Here is an 18,119-nt window from a genome sequence, read left to right as displayed (position 1 = left end):
TGAGCTGGGGGGCTCATTGCCACCCTTTTCTTACTCCTCACTTGCCAGCCTCCTGGAAGAGGAGCAGTAGAGCCGACTGGGCCCCAAGGTGGATGTCCTAGCACCTGGGGTGACACGGACAAGAGCAGGGGAGCCATGAGAATGGGGGACAGGGAAGTGGAGGTGGTCCTGGTCTCCCCTCTCCTGCGCTGCTGCCTCTGTGAGGGCCCACCAGTGGGCTGTGACCTGCTCCTGGAGTTTCAGAGCCGCGGGTCATTTATTCTGTAAGTGCTCAGTACCTGGGAGGAAGCTGGGTCTGTCTGTCCCATGGGACTGCGGGGGAGTTGGGAGGAGCCCAGGGGGGTGACAGGACTTTATTCAGCTCCAGTTTTAGTAGTGCCCTCCCTTACCATGTGGCTTGGGGTCGGGCTCCATGGCTTCTGGGTCTTTTGCACGCAGACCCACCTGCAGTATGTACAAAGTGCTCAGGATATTATTGCTGGGAGGGAAGTCTGGTATTTACTGAGCATCTCCTGTGAGGCATCTGCAGTGTGCGGGCTGGGCCGAATCCTTATAATATTCACCACCTTTACCAAACTCTCGCCCTGTGCCAGCCACTGCACTAAGAGCCCTGGTTTGTTTATTAATTCCATGAGATTTATTAAACAACCTACTGTGTGCCAGAGGTTTTCTTTTCTTTATCTCTCTTGGTCCTTATAGCCCTCAGGGTATTATTATGCCCATTTTACAGAGAAGGAAACCAAGGCTTGAAAAATACAAGTAATTTGTTCCCAAGCACAAAGTCAGTGACAACTGTTACTCAAGCCAGGCCATCTGAACCTATTGTCCATGCCCTTAGTTCCTGTGCCCCAAAGCTGCCTTTCTGATCTCAGGTCGCCTTGACCTACAGTGGCTTGAAGCAGGGCTTGGGTTCCCAGGTAGAGATTGAGGCTGGGTCATGGCAGTGAGAACACCAGATCCTAGCCACTAGACCAGTGGTCAGTGACAAGGGCCCGGGCCCTTCCGCTTTGCAGAAAAGAATTTCCACAAAGTTGGAAAGTAGTGAAGGAAGTGAAGTGTTTATTAGAGGAAGAAAGAGTACACAGTACATGTGGATAGACACATGGGCAGACTCAGAGAGAGAGAGAGAGTCCCAGAGTCGCACCCTGGTGGCAGTTTGAATTTTATGGGGCATTTCTTCTGGTTTTCCTTTGGCCAGTCATCTTGGTTTGCCTGGTTCACAGTCCATATTTGGGCTTCTCTGGTGGCTCAGACAGCAAAGCGTCTGTCTACAATGCGGGAGACCTGGGTTCAGTCCCTAGGTTCGGAAGATTCCCTGGAGAAGGAAATGGCAACTCACTCCAGTACTCTTGCCTAGAAAATCCCATGGATGGAGGAGCCTGGTGCAGGCTACTGTCCATGCAAAGAGTCGCAAAAAATCAGACACAACTGAGCGACTTCACTTTCACTTTCAGTCCATATTTGGTATATCTCAGGATCATCACATGTGTGTGCCCTCAGCTCTTAGCCAAGATGGACTCTATCGAAAAGGTTGTGGGTAGCTTAGCATCAGTAGATATCACTCCCCTTTAGACCTCCAAGGAGCCTTTCTGTGCCTGTGTGGTCAGGAAGGTACCCTGATTTCAAGAATAAGAAATATGTGGTCTGGGTAGGGTCCAGCCTCCTCCCTTGATTGTCCTGCCCTGTCTTGGCGTTCAGTCCTCAGGGAATGAATCACCTGTCACTTTACCCCGGTGGCAGGGGTGGGGGGAGGGGAGGGCCCATCCACCTCCTGCCTCGTTTCCAGATGTTTTCAGACTGCTTTTGACCCCAGTGCACATTTCACCTGGCAGAACCTACGTGTCTGTAATGGAAACAGCATTTCATGAAGCAGCATCTACACTTTTAAAAGAAGATCTCTGATTGTAGTTTTCAAAGAGGAGCAAGTGATCATAGGGCTGATTTTATAAATGGCTTATGAGCCACCCAGGCTGAAGATGGAGAGTTTGCTTTGGGATTTAACCTTTGGTACGAGCCCATGATGGCCTGGGGGAGCAGTGTCGTGGGGGAGGCGCAAAAGCTGGACCGGGAGACTGCACACCTGGGAAGCACCTCTGGGTGTTCTAGTCTGCACCTGTCTCCTTCTGGAGGTTTGGAGCGGGAGTTACAGGGGGACGTGTGGTCAGGAGGGTATGGATCTCTCTGGGTTTGTTTTGTTTTTCATACAGGGGAAATGGCAGGCAGTTTGTATGCATCTGTGAGTGCGCCAGTGGAGAGGGGACCATGTGTGCTGAGGAACATGAGGAAGCAGAGCTGGGTGAGGTCCGCAAGCAGACAAGGCCTGGGCTCAGCGCAGTGGAGGGGTCCCAGGCAAGCCCACAGATGATTCATCCTCAGGAACAGGAGAGAAGGCAGCCAAAGAGAAAATGAAGTAAAATTTTGGTCCTGATCTATTAAGTGGATTTCATATCCATTAGTGGGTTGCAACCCGTTATTTGAAAAGCCCTCACCTGTTTGCCTGTGACCTCACAGTCAGCCATAAGGATGCATTTTGCTCAGAGGGAAGGAAAGTGAAGCGGTAAATGATGAGCTGATGCCATAGGGCTGTGAAGACAAGGGTAGGGACTATAACCCAGGGGTACCTGAGGCTGCCTTAGATTTCCTGGGGCACTTCAGCAGACACTCAGATTCTCAGGCTCCGCCCTGCTGGCTGCCTCTCCCGGGCAGGCCAGGTGCTCCTGACATAGCCAGCTGGCAGGGGAGTGAGCATCCAGGTCTCCTCTGTGCCACATGCTGTTCCTTGAGAAGCTTGCGCCTTTCTGGATGTAGATAGATCGTGGCCCTCCTGCAGTCCACTCCTAGTGCAACTCACATCTCTTTGAATGGAAAAGATGCCCCAATTCCATCTGGGAGTCTATTTTTTAATGCTGAATGAATGCTGAAGAATGATGCCAAGTGAGTGAAACACCCTTCCTCACCCTTTGAAAGCATATTAAGGCAGGATTTTGCCTGAGCCTTGTCATCCCAGAAAAGGAGACAGTGGGGGCAGTCTGGGGGTCAGGCAGAATGGGAGGGGGCTCCAGGCTTCCTGCACAGGGCATGGGCGAGTGGTTGCCAGGCAGAGGGCAGGTCCCTCCCCCTGCACTGTCCAACAGCCTGGGCAAACATGGATGGCTGCTCTAAACCATTTTTGAAAATTAGAACCAAAGTGAGTCATTTTTTTTTTTTTTATTCCCTTGTCCACCCTCTGATTCTAACTGCAGACCCAGCCAGCATGCCATTCCCAATAAATACACTGTGATGGCTTTTTCTTCTGTTTTTAGCTCTTGCTGTGTCCTGCAGAGGGAAAGAAAAAGCCCAGCCTGAGACGCGGTCAGTCATGCCTTCGATGGCCTCGAATTCTCTTTTTGTCTTCTCCCTGTGTGCTCAGGGCCCCTCTCTATACCGGCACCCTGCACCCTGGGCCTCCCAAGCTATTGATCACTCCCCCTCTGCCTTCGGTTTTATTCCTTCCCTCTCTCGTCCTTAGAATCTAGAGGCGATTTCCTTGACAAATTCAAGGGCTTTGAGTCTCCTTAATGTGATTGATCATCCCGAGGGTCCAGAGAGCGGAAACAGACTGTAGTCTTTGTGGGCGTCTTTGTTACAGGGCCGTGATCCGGGAGGGGCATGTGGTGATGTCAAGGGCTGGGGGGTGGTCCTCTTGGGAGTCCTGTCTGTGTGTGCACTTGTGTGTACACACATCTGAGGTGTGTAGCAGCCTATGGATTCTGCCTACATGGGCCTCAAAAACAAACAGCCTCCCTGTAGAGGAGAGGCCATGTTGGGTGAGGAATGGCAGCCTAGGCTGCTCAGGACTCCCTCCTCCTGGTGGTTCTCCTGGGTTTCCTTCTACAGAGAGTCTAGAGCACTGCCACACCACCCCACATTACAGACATGCCACAGGGCCTGGTCCCTGCCCTCAGTAGTCAGCCCTGGGGGCTGGTGCACGTCAGCCCTCTGGGAGTTGCAGAAACTGAGGGTAGGTGGGGAGTTTCCTGGGAAGGCCTCTTCCTCCTCGCCCTGGCCACATGGTCAAGCAGCAGAAGAGGAAGGACAGGCTGGCCAAGCAACATTAGGGGCCGAGCCCCGAATCAGCTCTCAGCCCGTGGACGTTATGCATGGACTTGTAGGCTTCCAGTTTCTCTGACTTTTTGTCCTATCTGTTTCTGAGCCATTTCCCTGCTGACTAAGGTTCTAGCCTGAGGGTGTTTGGTGGTGGTGGATTAGTCACTAAGTCATGTCCGACTCTTGCCACCCCATGGACTGTAGCCTGCCAGGCTCCTCCGTCCATGGGATCTTCCAGGCAGGAATGAGGGTGTGTAGGTAGCACGTAAAGGGTGAAGATCCAAGGCCTGCTTGCCCCTGGTCAGGGACCAGGTGAAGGTGAAGGGGGGCGGGGAGCAGAGTGGAAGGTTGGCAGGAGTGATGATGCCATTTACCTTGCTCACCCTGCCTGGTGGAAGGACCTGGGGTTCGGGAAGGCTGGGTTGTTTCTGACTCTTTGTCGAATTTGCTGGGTGACTTAGGGCTCTTGTTTCCTTAAGAAACTAGATTGAGGCTGGCAAACTTTTTTTTGCAAAGGGCCAGATGGTAAATGTTTTAGGCTTTTTGGGCCACGGGATCTCTGTGGCAGCTACTTGGCTCTGCCCTTGTAGAGTGAAAGCCACTGTGGATAATTCATAAACAAACAAGCATGACTTTTTCAGTATTTCCCAAAAAAATGAAGCTGGACAGATTTGACCCCAGGCCAATCTCTTGCCAACCCCAGGACTGGCTGCTCCCTGTGGTTCTCCCCCTACAAGTGTTCTGAGATCTGTTATAGAGGTGCCTAACTGACTTGATTTCTCTTTATAATACTTACCACTGCCTGACATATTGTCTGTTTATTTTCTTATGTGTTTGCCGACTGTCTCCTTGACCAGAACATCAGTTCCATGAAAGCAGGAACTTGAACTGAATTCCCCCTGAATCACTACTGGGCTCAGAAAGACGAGCAGAGTGAGGAGTTGATGGATAAGTGTTTGTAGAGGGCCTGTCTGTGCTGGACTCATGGGGAGAGGGCACGGGTGGAAGACCCTCGCAGGATTAGATGCCGGGGTCCCGCATTCAGGACTCTCACCGTGGGGTCAGTTTTGCACAGAATACACTGGAGCGGACGTCCTTCCCTGCCCAGTCGAGTTGCTCAAGCCTGAAACTGAGGGGTTACCCTTTGTCTTCCTCTGTCCTTCTACCCCCACAGTCAGCCTTTCAGCAAGTCCTGTCAAGTCTACCTCTGAAACGTCTTAATCCCTCCAGTTCTTCCCTCCACAGCCTCAGCCTCACTGCTCCCAGGGTGTCCCCTGCCATCAATTCTCCATGGAGGCTGCAGAAGTGGTTTCTTTAAGACAAAATAGAGAGGCCAGATAAGAGGACAAAGGACTGGGTCTGAGCTGTGTGGCTTTGGACAAGTACCTGACCTCTCTGAGCCTCAGTGTCCTTGTCTGCAATGTTGAGGCATTAAATACATGAAGAACACTTGAAATAGCTCTGCATGGTGGGGGCTTGGTGAGTGGGTGCTGGTACCCAATTTCTCAAGGGTTTAGAACCTCACATCCAAACTCTGGCCTCAGCCAGCTTGGTCCCCTCTTCTCTCCCTCACTCCCTGGATTCCAGAATCACCCTGGCTTTTCAGTTGTTTGAACACACCAACCTCATTCATCCCCTTACCTTTCACGAGCTTATCCTTGGGTCTCTGTTCACATGTTACCGTCTCACTACTCTCGCCAATATAAGTCCCCGCATTAGGCCCTGTTTTATCCCCTTCCTTGGTTTTTCTTTTCATTGCATTTGTTACAGTTTCCTGTCTTTTAAAAAGGTTGTTTACTCATGTTTTTTTCCTCCCTCACTAGAGTACCCCAGCCTCCAGCACATGCTGGGCAAATAGAAGGTGCTCGGCCATTACCTGTTGCATAACTGAGTGGGCTCTGAAAGATTGACTGCCTTTTACCATTTCTTGAGTGAATGAATGAGTGGATACATGCATAGCCCCTGCCACCAGCTTCTGCCCCTCCATTCGTTCCACCACCTCCTGCCAGGTGACCCTCTAGACCTAGCACTGACCATATGGTTTTGCTGTTCAGAGGCCTTCCATAGCTTCCTGCTGCTGCTGCTAAGTCACTTCAGTCGTGTCCGACTCTGTGCGACCCCATAGACGGCAGCCCACCAGGCTCCCCCATCCCTGGGATTCTCCAGGCAAGAACACTGGAGTGGGTTGCCATTTCCTTCTCCAGTGCATGAAAGTGAAAAGTGAAAGTGAAGTCGCTCAGTCGTGTCCGACTCTTCGAGACCCCATGGACTGCAGCCTACCAGGCTCCTCTGTCCACGGGATTTTCCAGGCAAGAGTACTGGAGTGGGGTGCCATTGCCTTCTCCATCCATAGCTCCCTAGTACTATCTGAAATAAACACCCCTCTTCAGCCTGCTACATGAGACCACCCATTATCCTTCTTCACCCCCATGTGCCATCATATAACCAAACTGCAGCTTAAAAAGGGTCAAAAGGGAGGCAACAGTGCGTGAGGAGGTCCAAGGAGGGGCCAGGAGGCCAGGCTGCATGGGGAAGAGTCCACAGCTGCTGGACCCTGCAAGGCAGATAAACATAGGACAGGTGGGCTTGGGTTGGGGGTGAGGAGGTGTGGGCAGAAGAAGGAGCTGGGCAGAGACATGGGTGGAGCTGGGATCTGGTGGAGTGAGCATGAGCCCCAGTCAGCTGCTGGGGATATGGGGACCAGCAAATGATGGAGCGGGGGTGAGAGTGAAAGGGAAACCAAGCAAACCTTGACAGGAAGACACAGAAAGGAGGAGGAACCCTGGGCCTTTGGAGGGGGGCTTGCCTTGAGGGTCTTTGGTTGGGGAGGGTGGAGCTTGGGCTCAGGTAGCATGGCTGGCTGGCAGTGGAAAGTGTTCTGGAGGCAGAAACTGATGCACGTGTGGGGCTGTCGTGGCCGGAGAACTCCCGGGCAGGGCTGTAGCGCAGGAGGGAGGAAACTAACAAGGCCCCTCCAGTGGCAGAGAGAGCAGGTCAGGAGGGCAGGGAGGTGGCCCACGAGTCCAGGTTGGGGGTTCCTGTTCCTGTGGCTGCCTCACGACCCAGGCGGCGTGGAACAGCAGGAGTTTCATCCTCAGGGTTCTAGAGGCTAGAACCATGCTGCCCCTCTGCCTGCCCCCTCCCCCCGACAAAGACTCTAGGGAGAATCTTGCCTCTTCCAGGTTTCAGGACTCCCAGTCAGCCTTGAACTTCCTTGGCCTATGGCAGCACTACTCTGGTCTCGGCCTGTGCATTCCCTGGGCGCCCTCCAGGTGCCCTCTCCTTCTTGGAAGGACGCTGGTCCTTGGATTTAGGGCTCACTCTTATCCAGTATAACCTCATCTTAACTAATTATATTTCTATAAGACCCTGTTTCTAAATCAGGTCACCTCTGAGGTTCTGTGAAAGTGAAAATCGCTCAGTCTTACTGGCCCCATGGACTATACAGTCCATGGAATTCTCCAGACCAGGATACTGGAGTGGGTAGCCTTTCCTTTCTCTAGGGGATCTTCCCAACCCAGGGATTGAACCCAGGTCTCCTGCATTGTAGGTGGATTCTTTACCAGCTGACCCACAAAGGAAACCCTGAGGTTCTGGGTTGCTGTGAATTTGGCGGGGGGACACTTTTCAGCCCATTATAGGGGTGGCATGTGTGTCAGGAGCCCGAGGGCTGAGAACAGGCCTTGGATGTGGGTGGACTACAAAGGGACCCTTCGAAGGAGTCTTTCTGTAGAACCATCTAGGAGTGATAAGCAGTTCAGACTGAGGGCAGAGGCCGCTGTTTTAGGGAGCTTGGAGTGAAAGGAAGGAGGGGCCTGGTAGCTGGGGACAGTGAAGTCAAAGAGGTGTTTTTTTTTCTTAGCCCAAAGGAGACCTGAGTGGGCATGTTAGGCAGAAGAGGAGGAGGGAGCAGCAGTGCAGGAGAGAGAAAATGCAGACTAGGATGCTGAGGCTTCGCTGAGGAGTCTCCCAGACGCAGGCTCTGGTGGGGGAGGGGTACCTTCTTGCCCCAGAGAGCTTTACACAGAGGGGAGGAAGGGTGGAGAGGCTCCTTCCAGAAAACCTCAGGAACTTTGCTTATTATCCGCTGGCAGGAATTCCAAAGGAGCTGTGAAAAAAGATTGCAGTCTGGGAAGGCCTTCTAAGCTGTGAAAGAGCAAGAGCCATAGTAACCCCAGGGAGTCTGGGCCTGGAGACTGTCAGCCTTGAGGCCACCTCAGGCCAAGCATCAGGGCCGATGTGAGAACAGGGTGCAAGGTCTCATGGGGACTTCTTTCCTCTGAGCGGCTGGGTCATCTTTCCGGACCTCACCTGTCTTGACCCCAGCTTTGCTGTGCCTTTGGGTCCCTGGTACCCCATCACACCTAGATGGATTTGGGCTTCTGTTTCCCTCACCTGTCTGACCTTAGAAACAGTCACTGCCCCTCCCGCCCTGCCCAGCCAGCCTTCCCTGTTCATCCAGGCCTTGGGCCACAAACCCCTTAGCTTTCCGAGGACACTGCCCCAAACAGGGGCCTTAGAACCCACAGACAGAACACCACCAGAATCTTCGTGGGGATACCAGCCCTCTGCTCCATTCTTGGCCTGCCAAGGAGCCCCACCCAATGCCGGGATGGGATTGCCTCCCCAGCAACATCCCGGACACAGAGCTCGGCTCTGCACTGTCCAAAGGCAGCAAGTTTGCAACGGCAGCTATTCTTGGCTCTAGCCTGCTCACTGCTGCTAATTTCATGCCCCCGTGATCCAGGTAATGCTTTGCTGCCCCAAGCTGCCACCCCCAGGCTTGAATCGCTTTTTCTCGCCCCGCAGGAGCCCAGCTGCCTCTGCCACGCTGTTGAGGTGGGGGCCACGCAAAGCTGCCTCTCGGAAGCCACTGGGCGGCCGGCCCAAACTAGTCGGCCGCGGCTCGTGACTAATTTGCCGCACTTATTTCAAAGTGCCCTAATGGCTTTCGGGGGAGAGGAGGCTTACCCGGAGCCTGCCAGAGATAAACAGGCTCATTTTGGGGCCTCCCTGCCCGAAGAAACCTCTTTACCTGGACTCCAAGCTCAGAATTAAATTCTTCCAGAAGAGATGCTTAGCACGGAGCCTCTCAGCATGGCGGAGGAGAGGAAATGTTCCCATCGTAAAATGGGCCTCACATCTGGCCAGCTGGCTCAGGTGGAGTTTTAGATTGTGTTTTTAGAGCATCTCTCCCCGTTCCTGGTGTTCACAAGCTGGGCCAGAGTGTCACAGATAAAAACGGGTTTCCTCATCTCCATCACAAGTGGATCGATGCCCCGCACCCTGACCACAGGGCGGCTCCACACTGCCCTGGCACCTGGAAGTCTCTGACCCCCTGGTGTGCCCCTGGTGGCTCTGTCCACAGTCTGGCTTTTGATCCCCACCCCCACCTGTCCTGGGGCGTTCTGCTGGGGTTTGCATGGTCAGGAGAGAAGCTGGAAGCCTGCCCGGTGCTTCCCAACTATAATGTCCTCCTTCACATGGTCTGTTCTTATCAGCAGACCATGACCATCCATTTTGGTGGCTGACAGAAGTGAGGGCTTTTCTCTTAATCTTTTTTTTTTTTTTTTTCCTTTTTGATGCTATTCAGATCCACAGGCCTGAGGAAATGCCCAAGGGAATGGATGGTGGGGTTTAAGGAAAAGAGATAGTTAGTAAGCAGAGGGGAAAAATCAAGCCTGTCATTTGCTGGCTGGGGCAGAGGGAAGATGTCACCCTGATGACATCTTTGACCCGTGGGCTGGGCCCTGCTCACTGCTGGGAAGCCATGTGCACTGCCAGTCCCGGCCTCTGGGGCATCCAGTGGCATGCTGCAATCCCAGCGATGGTCTTTGGGTTGGTGCAACTGTGAGGCAGGCAGCCCCGGCTACATGGCTCTTGGTTTTGAGGAGTGATAGTGATGATCTCCCATCCCCCTCCCCGCGTCCTGCCGCCTCACTCCCCAAGTGTGCACCTCTGTGCAGTTCGTCCACCTGTTAGCCTCAAGCTTCTTATCTGTAAAATGGGAGCAGTCCCAGCTCTGACTTGCTCTTACAGGCTGAATTAAGAGCAGATGGACTGGCACCTGTGCAGGTCACGTGAAAGCAGTTTTGTTCAAATGTCAATAACCTGGTGCTCTGCAGGGCCTCCGTGTCCACTGGGTCACCTGAAAGTGAAAGTCGTGTCCGACTCTGTGACCCCATGGACTATACGGTCCATGGAATTCTCCAGGCCAGAATACTGGAGTAGGCAGCCTTTGCCTTCTCCAGGGGGTCTTCCTGACCCAGTAATCGAACCAGCAGTCTCCTTCATTACAGGCGGATTCTTTGCCAACTGAGCCATGAGGGAAGCCCATTGGGTTACCTGGCAGGTGCCAAAGAGGACTTTTGATGTTACCTTTGCCAGAGGCCAGGCCCGAGGTAATTGCAGAGTGCAGGGAAGATACTGGAGGGCGGGGGTATTCAATTAGACCTTCAAGGAGCAGAAGTTTTCTTCCTGTTCGTAAGAGCTGGACTTACCTCACGTTGGGTTGGAGAATTCAGAGTGGTGGGGCAGCCCTCTCTCCTTAGCACCCCCGAGGGGAGGGGCGGGTGCCCTGGCTGCACTCCTGCCTCTCTGCCCTGTGGATTGAATGGACCACTCATGCCTTCCTGCCTCAGCTTGGTAGATTCCTGTGGATACTGAGGGAAGCCTCAGGGTAGTCTGTTCCGACAAATGAGCCGGGGTTAGAGTCCTAAGTGGCGAAGAAGTGTCCATTCCTGTCTTGGCATGTGTTCTTCTGCCTCTTGGAATGCCATTTCTCTTTCTACCACACCCACCCCGTTCCCATATCTGTCTGGCAAGCTTCCCCCCATCTTTCAGGCTGCAGTCCAAGATGGCCTCCTATGGGAAGTCCCCCTAAACTCCCTCCTTCCCTCCCCACCCCTTGGATCCATTGTCCTACAGCTGTGGGATTGTACCCAACTACATGCTTCCTAAGGGCATCAGCCACCCTATCTCTTCTATTTTATATGCCAGACCACCAGCCTAGTGTTGGGTATACAGGGGCTTGCTGCATCTTCAGTGAACCAGGGAGTGGGTAGAACATGAAGGGATGCTGATCCAGATGGAAGTGGTCACTCAGCTGGGCTCGGGGCTATGGGTTATCAGCCTCTGGGTCTCCCACCTGCAATTACATCAGGCCCAAACTGACCCCCTGGTTTTCCATGAGCTGTGTAAACAGGGCTGCCATGTTGCACAACTCTGAGGAGCTCCGTTCATATCACCGCCCACATGACTGTTGCCCCCTGGGGTTGTGCAGCGCACAGCCTCCACTGTCATAGGAGGGGGCCCAGTGCCATTGCCCTGGAGGGGTGGTCTTCTCATTGCCCCACTCCTCTGTCACCGGAGTCCATGGGGCCTTTGGGCTCATCTCTGGAGGTGGAGGCTGCAACCTTGTTGCCAGGCACCTGGTGGGACAAATAACAACAGAGCCTATTGAGGGAGCTCTAAGGAATCGGTCCCAAGTGGAGGTGAACTATATGACACAAATTATCTCCAAGCATTGCATTACTCAAAAATCACCCTATAGAATGGAGATTTCAGATTGCTTTGGAGGGGGCAGTGCTGTTACCATTCTGACTGCAGTGTGTTTGAACCAGTGTTCAGCTGTCTTCATATTTCCTTGAGTAAAATAGGGGAAGGTAACCTCAACAGGCCTTGGAAACAAATGAGACGAACCCAGGAAGGGAGCACCAGCTGCGAGTCTGCAGTGTGTAGAATCGAGAATTGAACATAGGGCCTTCGCGGTTGGATGTTTCTTAGAAAGGAGCCTGAGGCTGCATCTTATGTGCCATACTCTGTTGGGGAGTGCTGTCCTAGGGAAGTAAGAGTGAGGAAAAGGGAAGTGAGGCAGGGATGGAGGGGAGCAGATACAGGCCACAGCTTTGCGACTAAAACACAGCTGCTTGCTCAGGCACATGGGGTGTCTCCTGAGGAACCACGTGGAGCCACCACATTTCAGAACAGATGTTAGGCCGGAGGAGGAATGGCTAGCAGTGTGTCTCTAGTCTCCTTCCCTTCTCCCACCTCTCATCGGTTGAAACCTACCTTGTGGGTGGGGCTTCCTCCACCCTTCTGAGAGGGTCACCTGGCCCCTCCCACAGCCACCCAGGGAGCAAGAGCCTCTGCAGGCGCAGACTGGGCAGTGCACAGGTGCAGGGGTCTCTCCTTGGCAGCTGGCTCCCCTGCTGGTGGCAGCAGTGGCCGTGGCTTCATGACTGTGTGGGACCAAACAGAGAAGCAAATGGCCTGAGGGGGAGGTAAGACGAGCAGACCTGGGGTGGCGCATAAGCCAAGTCCAGTTTCTTGAAATCAGTGCATGCTGCTTGCAAAAATGATCCTAATTTCAGCAAAGCATTTGGAGAGGAAAGGCTTGGGGGACTGATGTGGTCAGCCAGCATAACCTTTGTTCCCCTCGTGCGCGGGCACATCAGTCCTCATGTCTGGCAAGAAGTGGAATGAAATCATGGTCAGCTGTCTCTGCTTTCATCAGGAACTGAATTTAAATAGCTATAGGAAGGCTGCAGCATTCAGAAAAACCCCAGTTACTTGGAACTTGGCTATCCCACACCCTCACTAATTAGGAATCTATTGCTATGGAACAAAATACTACAAACTTCGTGGCTTACGACAGACATGTTTATTATTTCACAGCATCTGTAGACCAGGGGTCTGGGCATAACCTGTCCCAGTCCTCCTCTCAAGGTCTCACACGGCTACAGTAAGGGGTTGGCCAGGGCTGCAGTCTTACTGGAGACTCGACTGGAGAAGGATCCGTTTCGGCTTACTTGGGTTGTTAGCAGAACTCAGTTCCTTGCATTCATTGGATTGAGAGCTTCAGTTTCTTGCTGGGCGTTGGTCAGAAACCACTGTCAGCGACTAGGGGTCACCTGCAGTCTTTGCCACTTGGGATTCCTCAGCCTGGCCACTGGCCTACCCCAAGCCATCACGGGAGGAATAAAGGAGCCCAGCAAGATGGGTGCCACCGTCTCATGCGATATAATCCTGTCCACACACTCATGCATACCCTTCACCATTGCCATGACCTCTTGGTTAGGAGCAAGTCCAGACAGGTCCCAGCCACACTCAGAAGAGGGGAGGATTCAAGGGCATGAACACAGGAGGCTGAGATCATGGGGGACATCCTAAGAACCTGCCCACCACACCTCATTTTGTTAGAACTCCACTTAGAGGCAAAAGCAACAATTAATTAAGTAAAAACCACCACATGTTTATATCAGGAATTAAGTGTGGGAAAACAAGAAAAAAACAAAGCTCTTTGGGATGTGCTGAGTCCACTTATATCACCAACCACAGCTTCCTGATCTGATCCAGTAGAAAGATGGCACATGATCAAGTCCATTCTTTCCTTGCCTCATCGCCTACCCCCCACCCCACCCCCCCAACATGCTGTTTGTAAGGCAGAGAAATGGGCTCAGTCAGCAGAAAGGGAGTCCTAGCCTTATCCACTTGTCAGTATTTTAAAAGCTTTCCAACACTAAAATGAATTTTTTCTGCTTAAATATCAACAAGCCAGAACAATAACCTAGAAAATCCCCATTCCTAAAATGTTCAGGGAACCTGAGCCTGCTTGAAAAAACAAAGAGCTTCTGCATTCCACGTAATGGCTTCATAGACTTGTCACAGAATGAACAGCCACTGATGGAATGCTGTCATCTGGAGCTCAGATTTGGGGCCATCCTGGCCCCACCTGCAGCCATCTTTTCCTTGAGGCCTTTTTCCATTGCTTCTGCCCGCCCAGCGCCTGCCTGACCTCACGTACACCCAGCCACTGTGTCAAGATGTAATTGACTGAGTGCCTCAGACCAGTCCAGGCTCTACTGAGCCCATCAGGGCAGGAACAATGAGGTAGCTCCTCAAAGAAGGAAGGCTATTTCTGAGGTTCATGGTTGATGGACTGCACTAGCTGTGATTATCATTTTAATTGCAAGGCCGCCACCACCTTATATTCAGGGTGCAGATTTCAAAGACCACAAAGCACTCCGCAGGCTTAAAAAGGGAGCATGGCAACGGTCTGTGCTTCAAACTAAAAGGGACCCATTATGACATCTTTCTTTCTTGGCCTCCACATTGCAACCAGAATCTCCCAGAAAGGAAAGAGCTCCCCCTCCTTTTTAAGATCTGACATAAATCCCACCTCCTCTGGGATCTTTTCCCCAAACCCTTATTCATTCCTGTTCTCTCCAGGACTCAGGCCCCTCATCCCACTCCCCTACCTGGAACTCCCTTAGAACGCATGGCCCCTACCACAGATTTGACAATGACAACAATCACAAAAAAACCCCATAGAATTCTGACAGCTCTTCCTATGGTGTTTTGAGACATTAAAAAACCTCACACTCTATCTTACACTCTCCATGGGACACCCTGTTCTTAACAGGGAAGAAGCTGTCTTAAATTCTGTAGAGATCCCTGTTACTGGGGCTCTTTGTGCATTGGCAAGATTTTTGCACACATTGTTCTTTGCACTTGGCACATTTGTACTCAAAATATTTCCCCAGTTAAGTTCAGTGTTGTAAGCTTTCCAGAGTCCTCACATTTTTATTTTTGCGGGTAAAGAATATCATTTGTATAAAGCCCTTGTGCTTGCACACAGTATGCTTCATTCATGTAAGCGGTTTTCATGGCTTAAAACTGTCAGCTTAAAAAATGCACAGCGTGGGAGCTGCAAGTTAAATTTTATGTGGGGACAAAGTGAGGACTATAGTTCAGGAGACAGCACCTCAGATAGCTCTGAGAAACTGCTCCAAAGAGGCAGGGAAGGTCAGTACATACATGATTTTGGTAAAGGGAGAGTACATGCAGTCAACATATTTTTTGCAGATTTCTGCTAGTCACGAGGAGCAGTCATCACCATGAAGGATTTTAGTGCTTTTCCGCATATGAGGAGATACAAGAATTGGGCTCATAAAACCTGTTCTGCCAGTCCCCTGAGCACAGAGTTCCTCATTTTTTTCTCTCCACCCTGAACACCTTTCAGGGGGTCTTGAAAATCAGCAGCTGCAGCAGCACATGATTTAATTCTTATAGAGGTAGATGGCAAGTGCCAATGGCAACTGCCAATTTGTAATTGACAGAACCCATCGTCATTACTGATCTGGGGTTCACGATTTGACATAAAAGCACCAAAGCCAATATATATCATCCCATTCCAATGTTTTGGTTTTTTGCTCAACGGGTATATTGAAGGATAAGGTATACTCAGTTAAAGCCACCCTAATGAGTGGACAGTCCCCTGAGTTTTGAAAAATGCATACAGTTGCTACTTAGCTTCTTCAGTTGCAAGTTCCAGCACATCATACTCAGAAATTCCTCATCCTGTCTGTGGTCTCATGCACTCTTTGTCTGCACTACTTTTGAGCCACTTCCAGGAAAATGCCCCTTTTGCTCATCGTGGCCAGTTTAGAAGCCACTTCCCAAAATGACTGTGATCTTGGGGTACAGCTCTATTGAAGGAGCAAATCCACAGTCAAAACAGAGTTTCTCTGCAGGGATCAGGGCCCCGTGTATTGCTAACAGTACTCACTTGGTTGCAAGAATGTGAGACTGTGAATGAACCATAACTAACCCACTTGGATAACTCCAAAATTTGACAATGAGAAAAGATGACTGAGAGGACAAAATTTTTTATTATTTTTTTTGTAAACATACATTGAGTCCTGTCTCCATCGCCTCATCCATGAGGGGTGGGAATAGGTGGGATGGATGGGAGCATGGACTGCAGAACATTTGGGCAGGGACAATGTCCTACCCTTCCTTATGTCCCCTAGCACAGCTCAAGCTGGTGTCTGTCAAGTGACCGAGTGAGTGGTCTTAGGTTAGAGATGGAAGAGACCATGGTGTCTCAGGGGGGACTTAGCCATCACTTGAAAATGTCTGAAGATTATAGGGAGGAGCACCACCAAGAGGATCCCCGACGCTGCTCTCAGGTGGGGCCCCTCCCCTGCATCCCAAGTGCCCTCAGCGACCCCCTCTCTTCTCTGCTTGCAGAACTACTTTGAGAGCTACCTGGCCGTCGCCTCCACTGTGCCTTCCGTGCTGTGCCTCGCACTGAACTTCCTGCTTGTTAACAGGTAGGCCGCTCTCCTCTCTCTCCCAGGCCCCCGACCTTCTCCTGCAGCTTATCCTCTCTCCCGTGGTCCACGGCTGCCTGAACTGTGGCCACCAAAGCAGGAGGCAAGCAGTTCAGACTCCTTCACAAAGACTGAGAGGCAGATGGGTTACCTGGGGCCCTGCCCACAGAATGCCCAGTCCTGGGACAGTGGGGTCAGCTGCCTGGGCTGCAGGGACACCATGGATGGTTGTCGGGGCCCAGGGAGCGAGGCTTGTGGAGGCTGGTCTTCTAAGCCTTTCTGAGAGCAGAAGGAAGTTAGGAGCCTGGGGACTTCCCTGGCAGTCCAGTAGTTGGGACTCCACAGTTCCACAGCAGGGGGCACAGGTTCCATCCCTGGTCTGGGGAACTGAGATCCTACATGCCATGGAGTGGCCAAAAAAAAAAAAATCCGAGCTGGAAGTTAGCCTGTCAGCTCACCAGCCTGGCTCTTCTATATGGAAAAGGGCCACCTGTGCTCACTGTGGAGCTGGTAACAGCAATTCATGAGTCAAGCACTCACAAGGGGATTACGGGGTGACTTCACACTGCATCCGTGAAGGGTGGGATGCACTGTGGAAGGAAGAATGGTTTAGAAGACAACCCTTGAAACCCACTGTGTGACTGGTGCCATCCCTTCTCCATTTAGGTTTACAGGGGTAACAGCCTGAGTTACTTTGCCCCCATTTCTCCTAAGCAATCATTGTCTGATAATGGTGGCTATGTGATGGTTCAGAAACCTGGGGATCTCTCAGGCACAGCCTACTGAAACCTTCGGTCCCTGGTGGCAAACTTGTTTTACCCAACTCTGCTCAGTTTGTAAGTGACTCCTTGGATCTCTGCTCAAACAGGATTCTAAAGCAGGTTTGGCCTCAGGGAGTGTGCTGTGATTGATTAGTGATGTCTGTTCTGAGTCCATGAGGAGAGAGGGCAGCACAAGTGCCTCAGGTGTGCTAAGCCTGAACAGATATGCAAACATGTTATGAGGTTATTCCAATGATCTATTGTTGCATAAAAATGATCCCAAAACAGAGAGGCTAAAAACACTGACAGTAATCGGTGTCTCTCGCGGTCCTGGGAGTCCGCAGGCTCAGCTGGCAGCTCTGGCTGGCCGTCTCTCATGCGGGACAGCTCTTTCTCTGTCCCTCCCCTTGGTCTCTTGTAGGTTGGCCTCAGGTAGTAGGACTTTTCATATTGTAACTGAAGAGCAGCTGGTCCTAGAGAGCAAGGCAGAAGCTGCTTGGTTTTGGTACCCTGCTCTCTGCAGTGACATACTGTCCTTTCTGCCAAGGCAGTCACCAAGCTTACTCAGTTTCAAGGGGACATAGACTCCATCTTTCAACGGAAGGAATGTCAATGAATTTGCGCGCCTCTTAAAACCAAAGTGCAGGCTGGACAAGCGAGAGGGAGGATGGTCTCAGGCAGCCTAGGGGCTGAATGCCAGCTGCCCCCCGCCCCGCCTGCCTCCTTGCACCTGCCCAGCACACAGGGCTATGATCAGTGTCCCAGCAGGGGTTAACACAGCCTCCAGGGACCCTCGTCAGGAGTAAGGCTGAGTGGGGACCCTAAGGGGAGAGCTGGGTTCCTGACAGCAACTCAGAAGAGAAGGCATGAGAAAAGGATGGCATGTAAGAGCAGGATGATGAGGAAGAGGTGACCGAGCCATGGCGGTGGGTAGTCCCTTGGCCTCTCACTGCCCTCTCCGCTTTCCAGGCCCCTCTCATGATTCTCTGTGCAAAGTGGAAGTCAGGAGATGTGTGCCCAGGCCCACAGGGCCAGGAAGGGGTAGCCTGAGCTGACATCTTACCCAGCACTGCCCGCTCTGAGGTCGTGAGGCCCAGCAGGCAGCAGCCGGCTAGGACCTGGGGTCAGCAGTGGCAGGGCAGGTTCAGCCTCAGGG

General features: G+C 52.1%; 1 protein-coding gene across 6 annotated transcripts in view; it reads left to right on the top strand.

The window, feature by feature from the left end:
- Window positions 1–18,119, top strand: part of SLC29A3 (solute carrier family 29 member 3) — a 54,469-nt gene that overhangs the window by 10,198 nt on the left and 26,152 nt on the right. For 5 of the 6 annotated variants that reach the window (XR_011463030.1, XR_011463031.1, XR_011463029.1 and 2 more), the window contains exon 3: window positions 16,120–16,202. The exons of the other annotated variant lie outside the window; for it this stretch is intronic. Coding sequence is in view for 1 of the 5 variants with exons in the window: in XM_070364928.1 (XP_070221029.1) it covers window positions 16,120–16,202 (83 nt within the window). In the remaining 4 variants the exon portion in view is untranslated. The remainder of the gene's footprint in view (window positions 1–16,119; window positions 16,203–18,119) is intronic. 6 annotated transcript variants of the gene reach the window in all.

This window comes from Bos mutus, chromosome 28, assembly GCF_027580195.1.
Source record: "Bos mutus isolate GX-2022 chromosome 28, NWIPB_WYAK_1.1, whole genome shotgun sequence".
Lineage (NCBI taxonomy): Eukaryota > Metazoa > Chordata > Mammalia > Artiodactyla > Bovidae > Bos > Bos mutus.
This window is presented reverse-complemented; position numbering and strand designations above follow the sequence as displayed.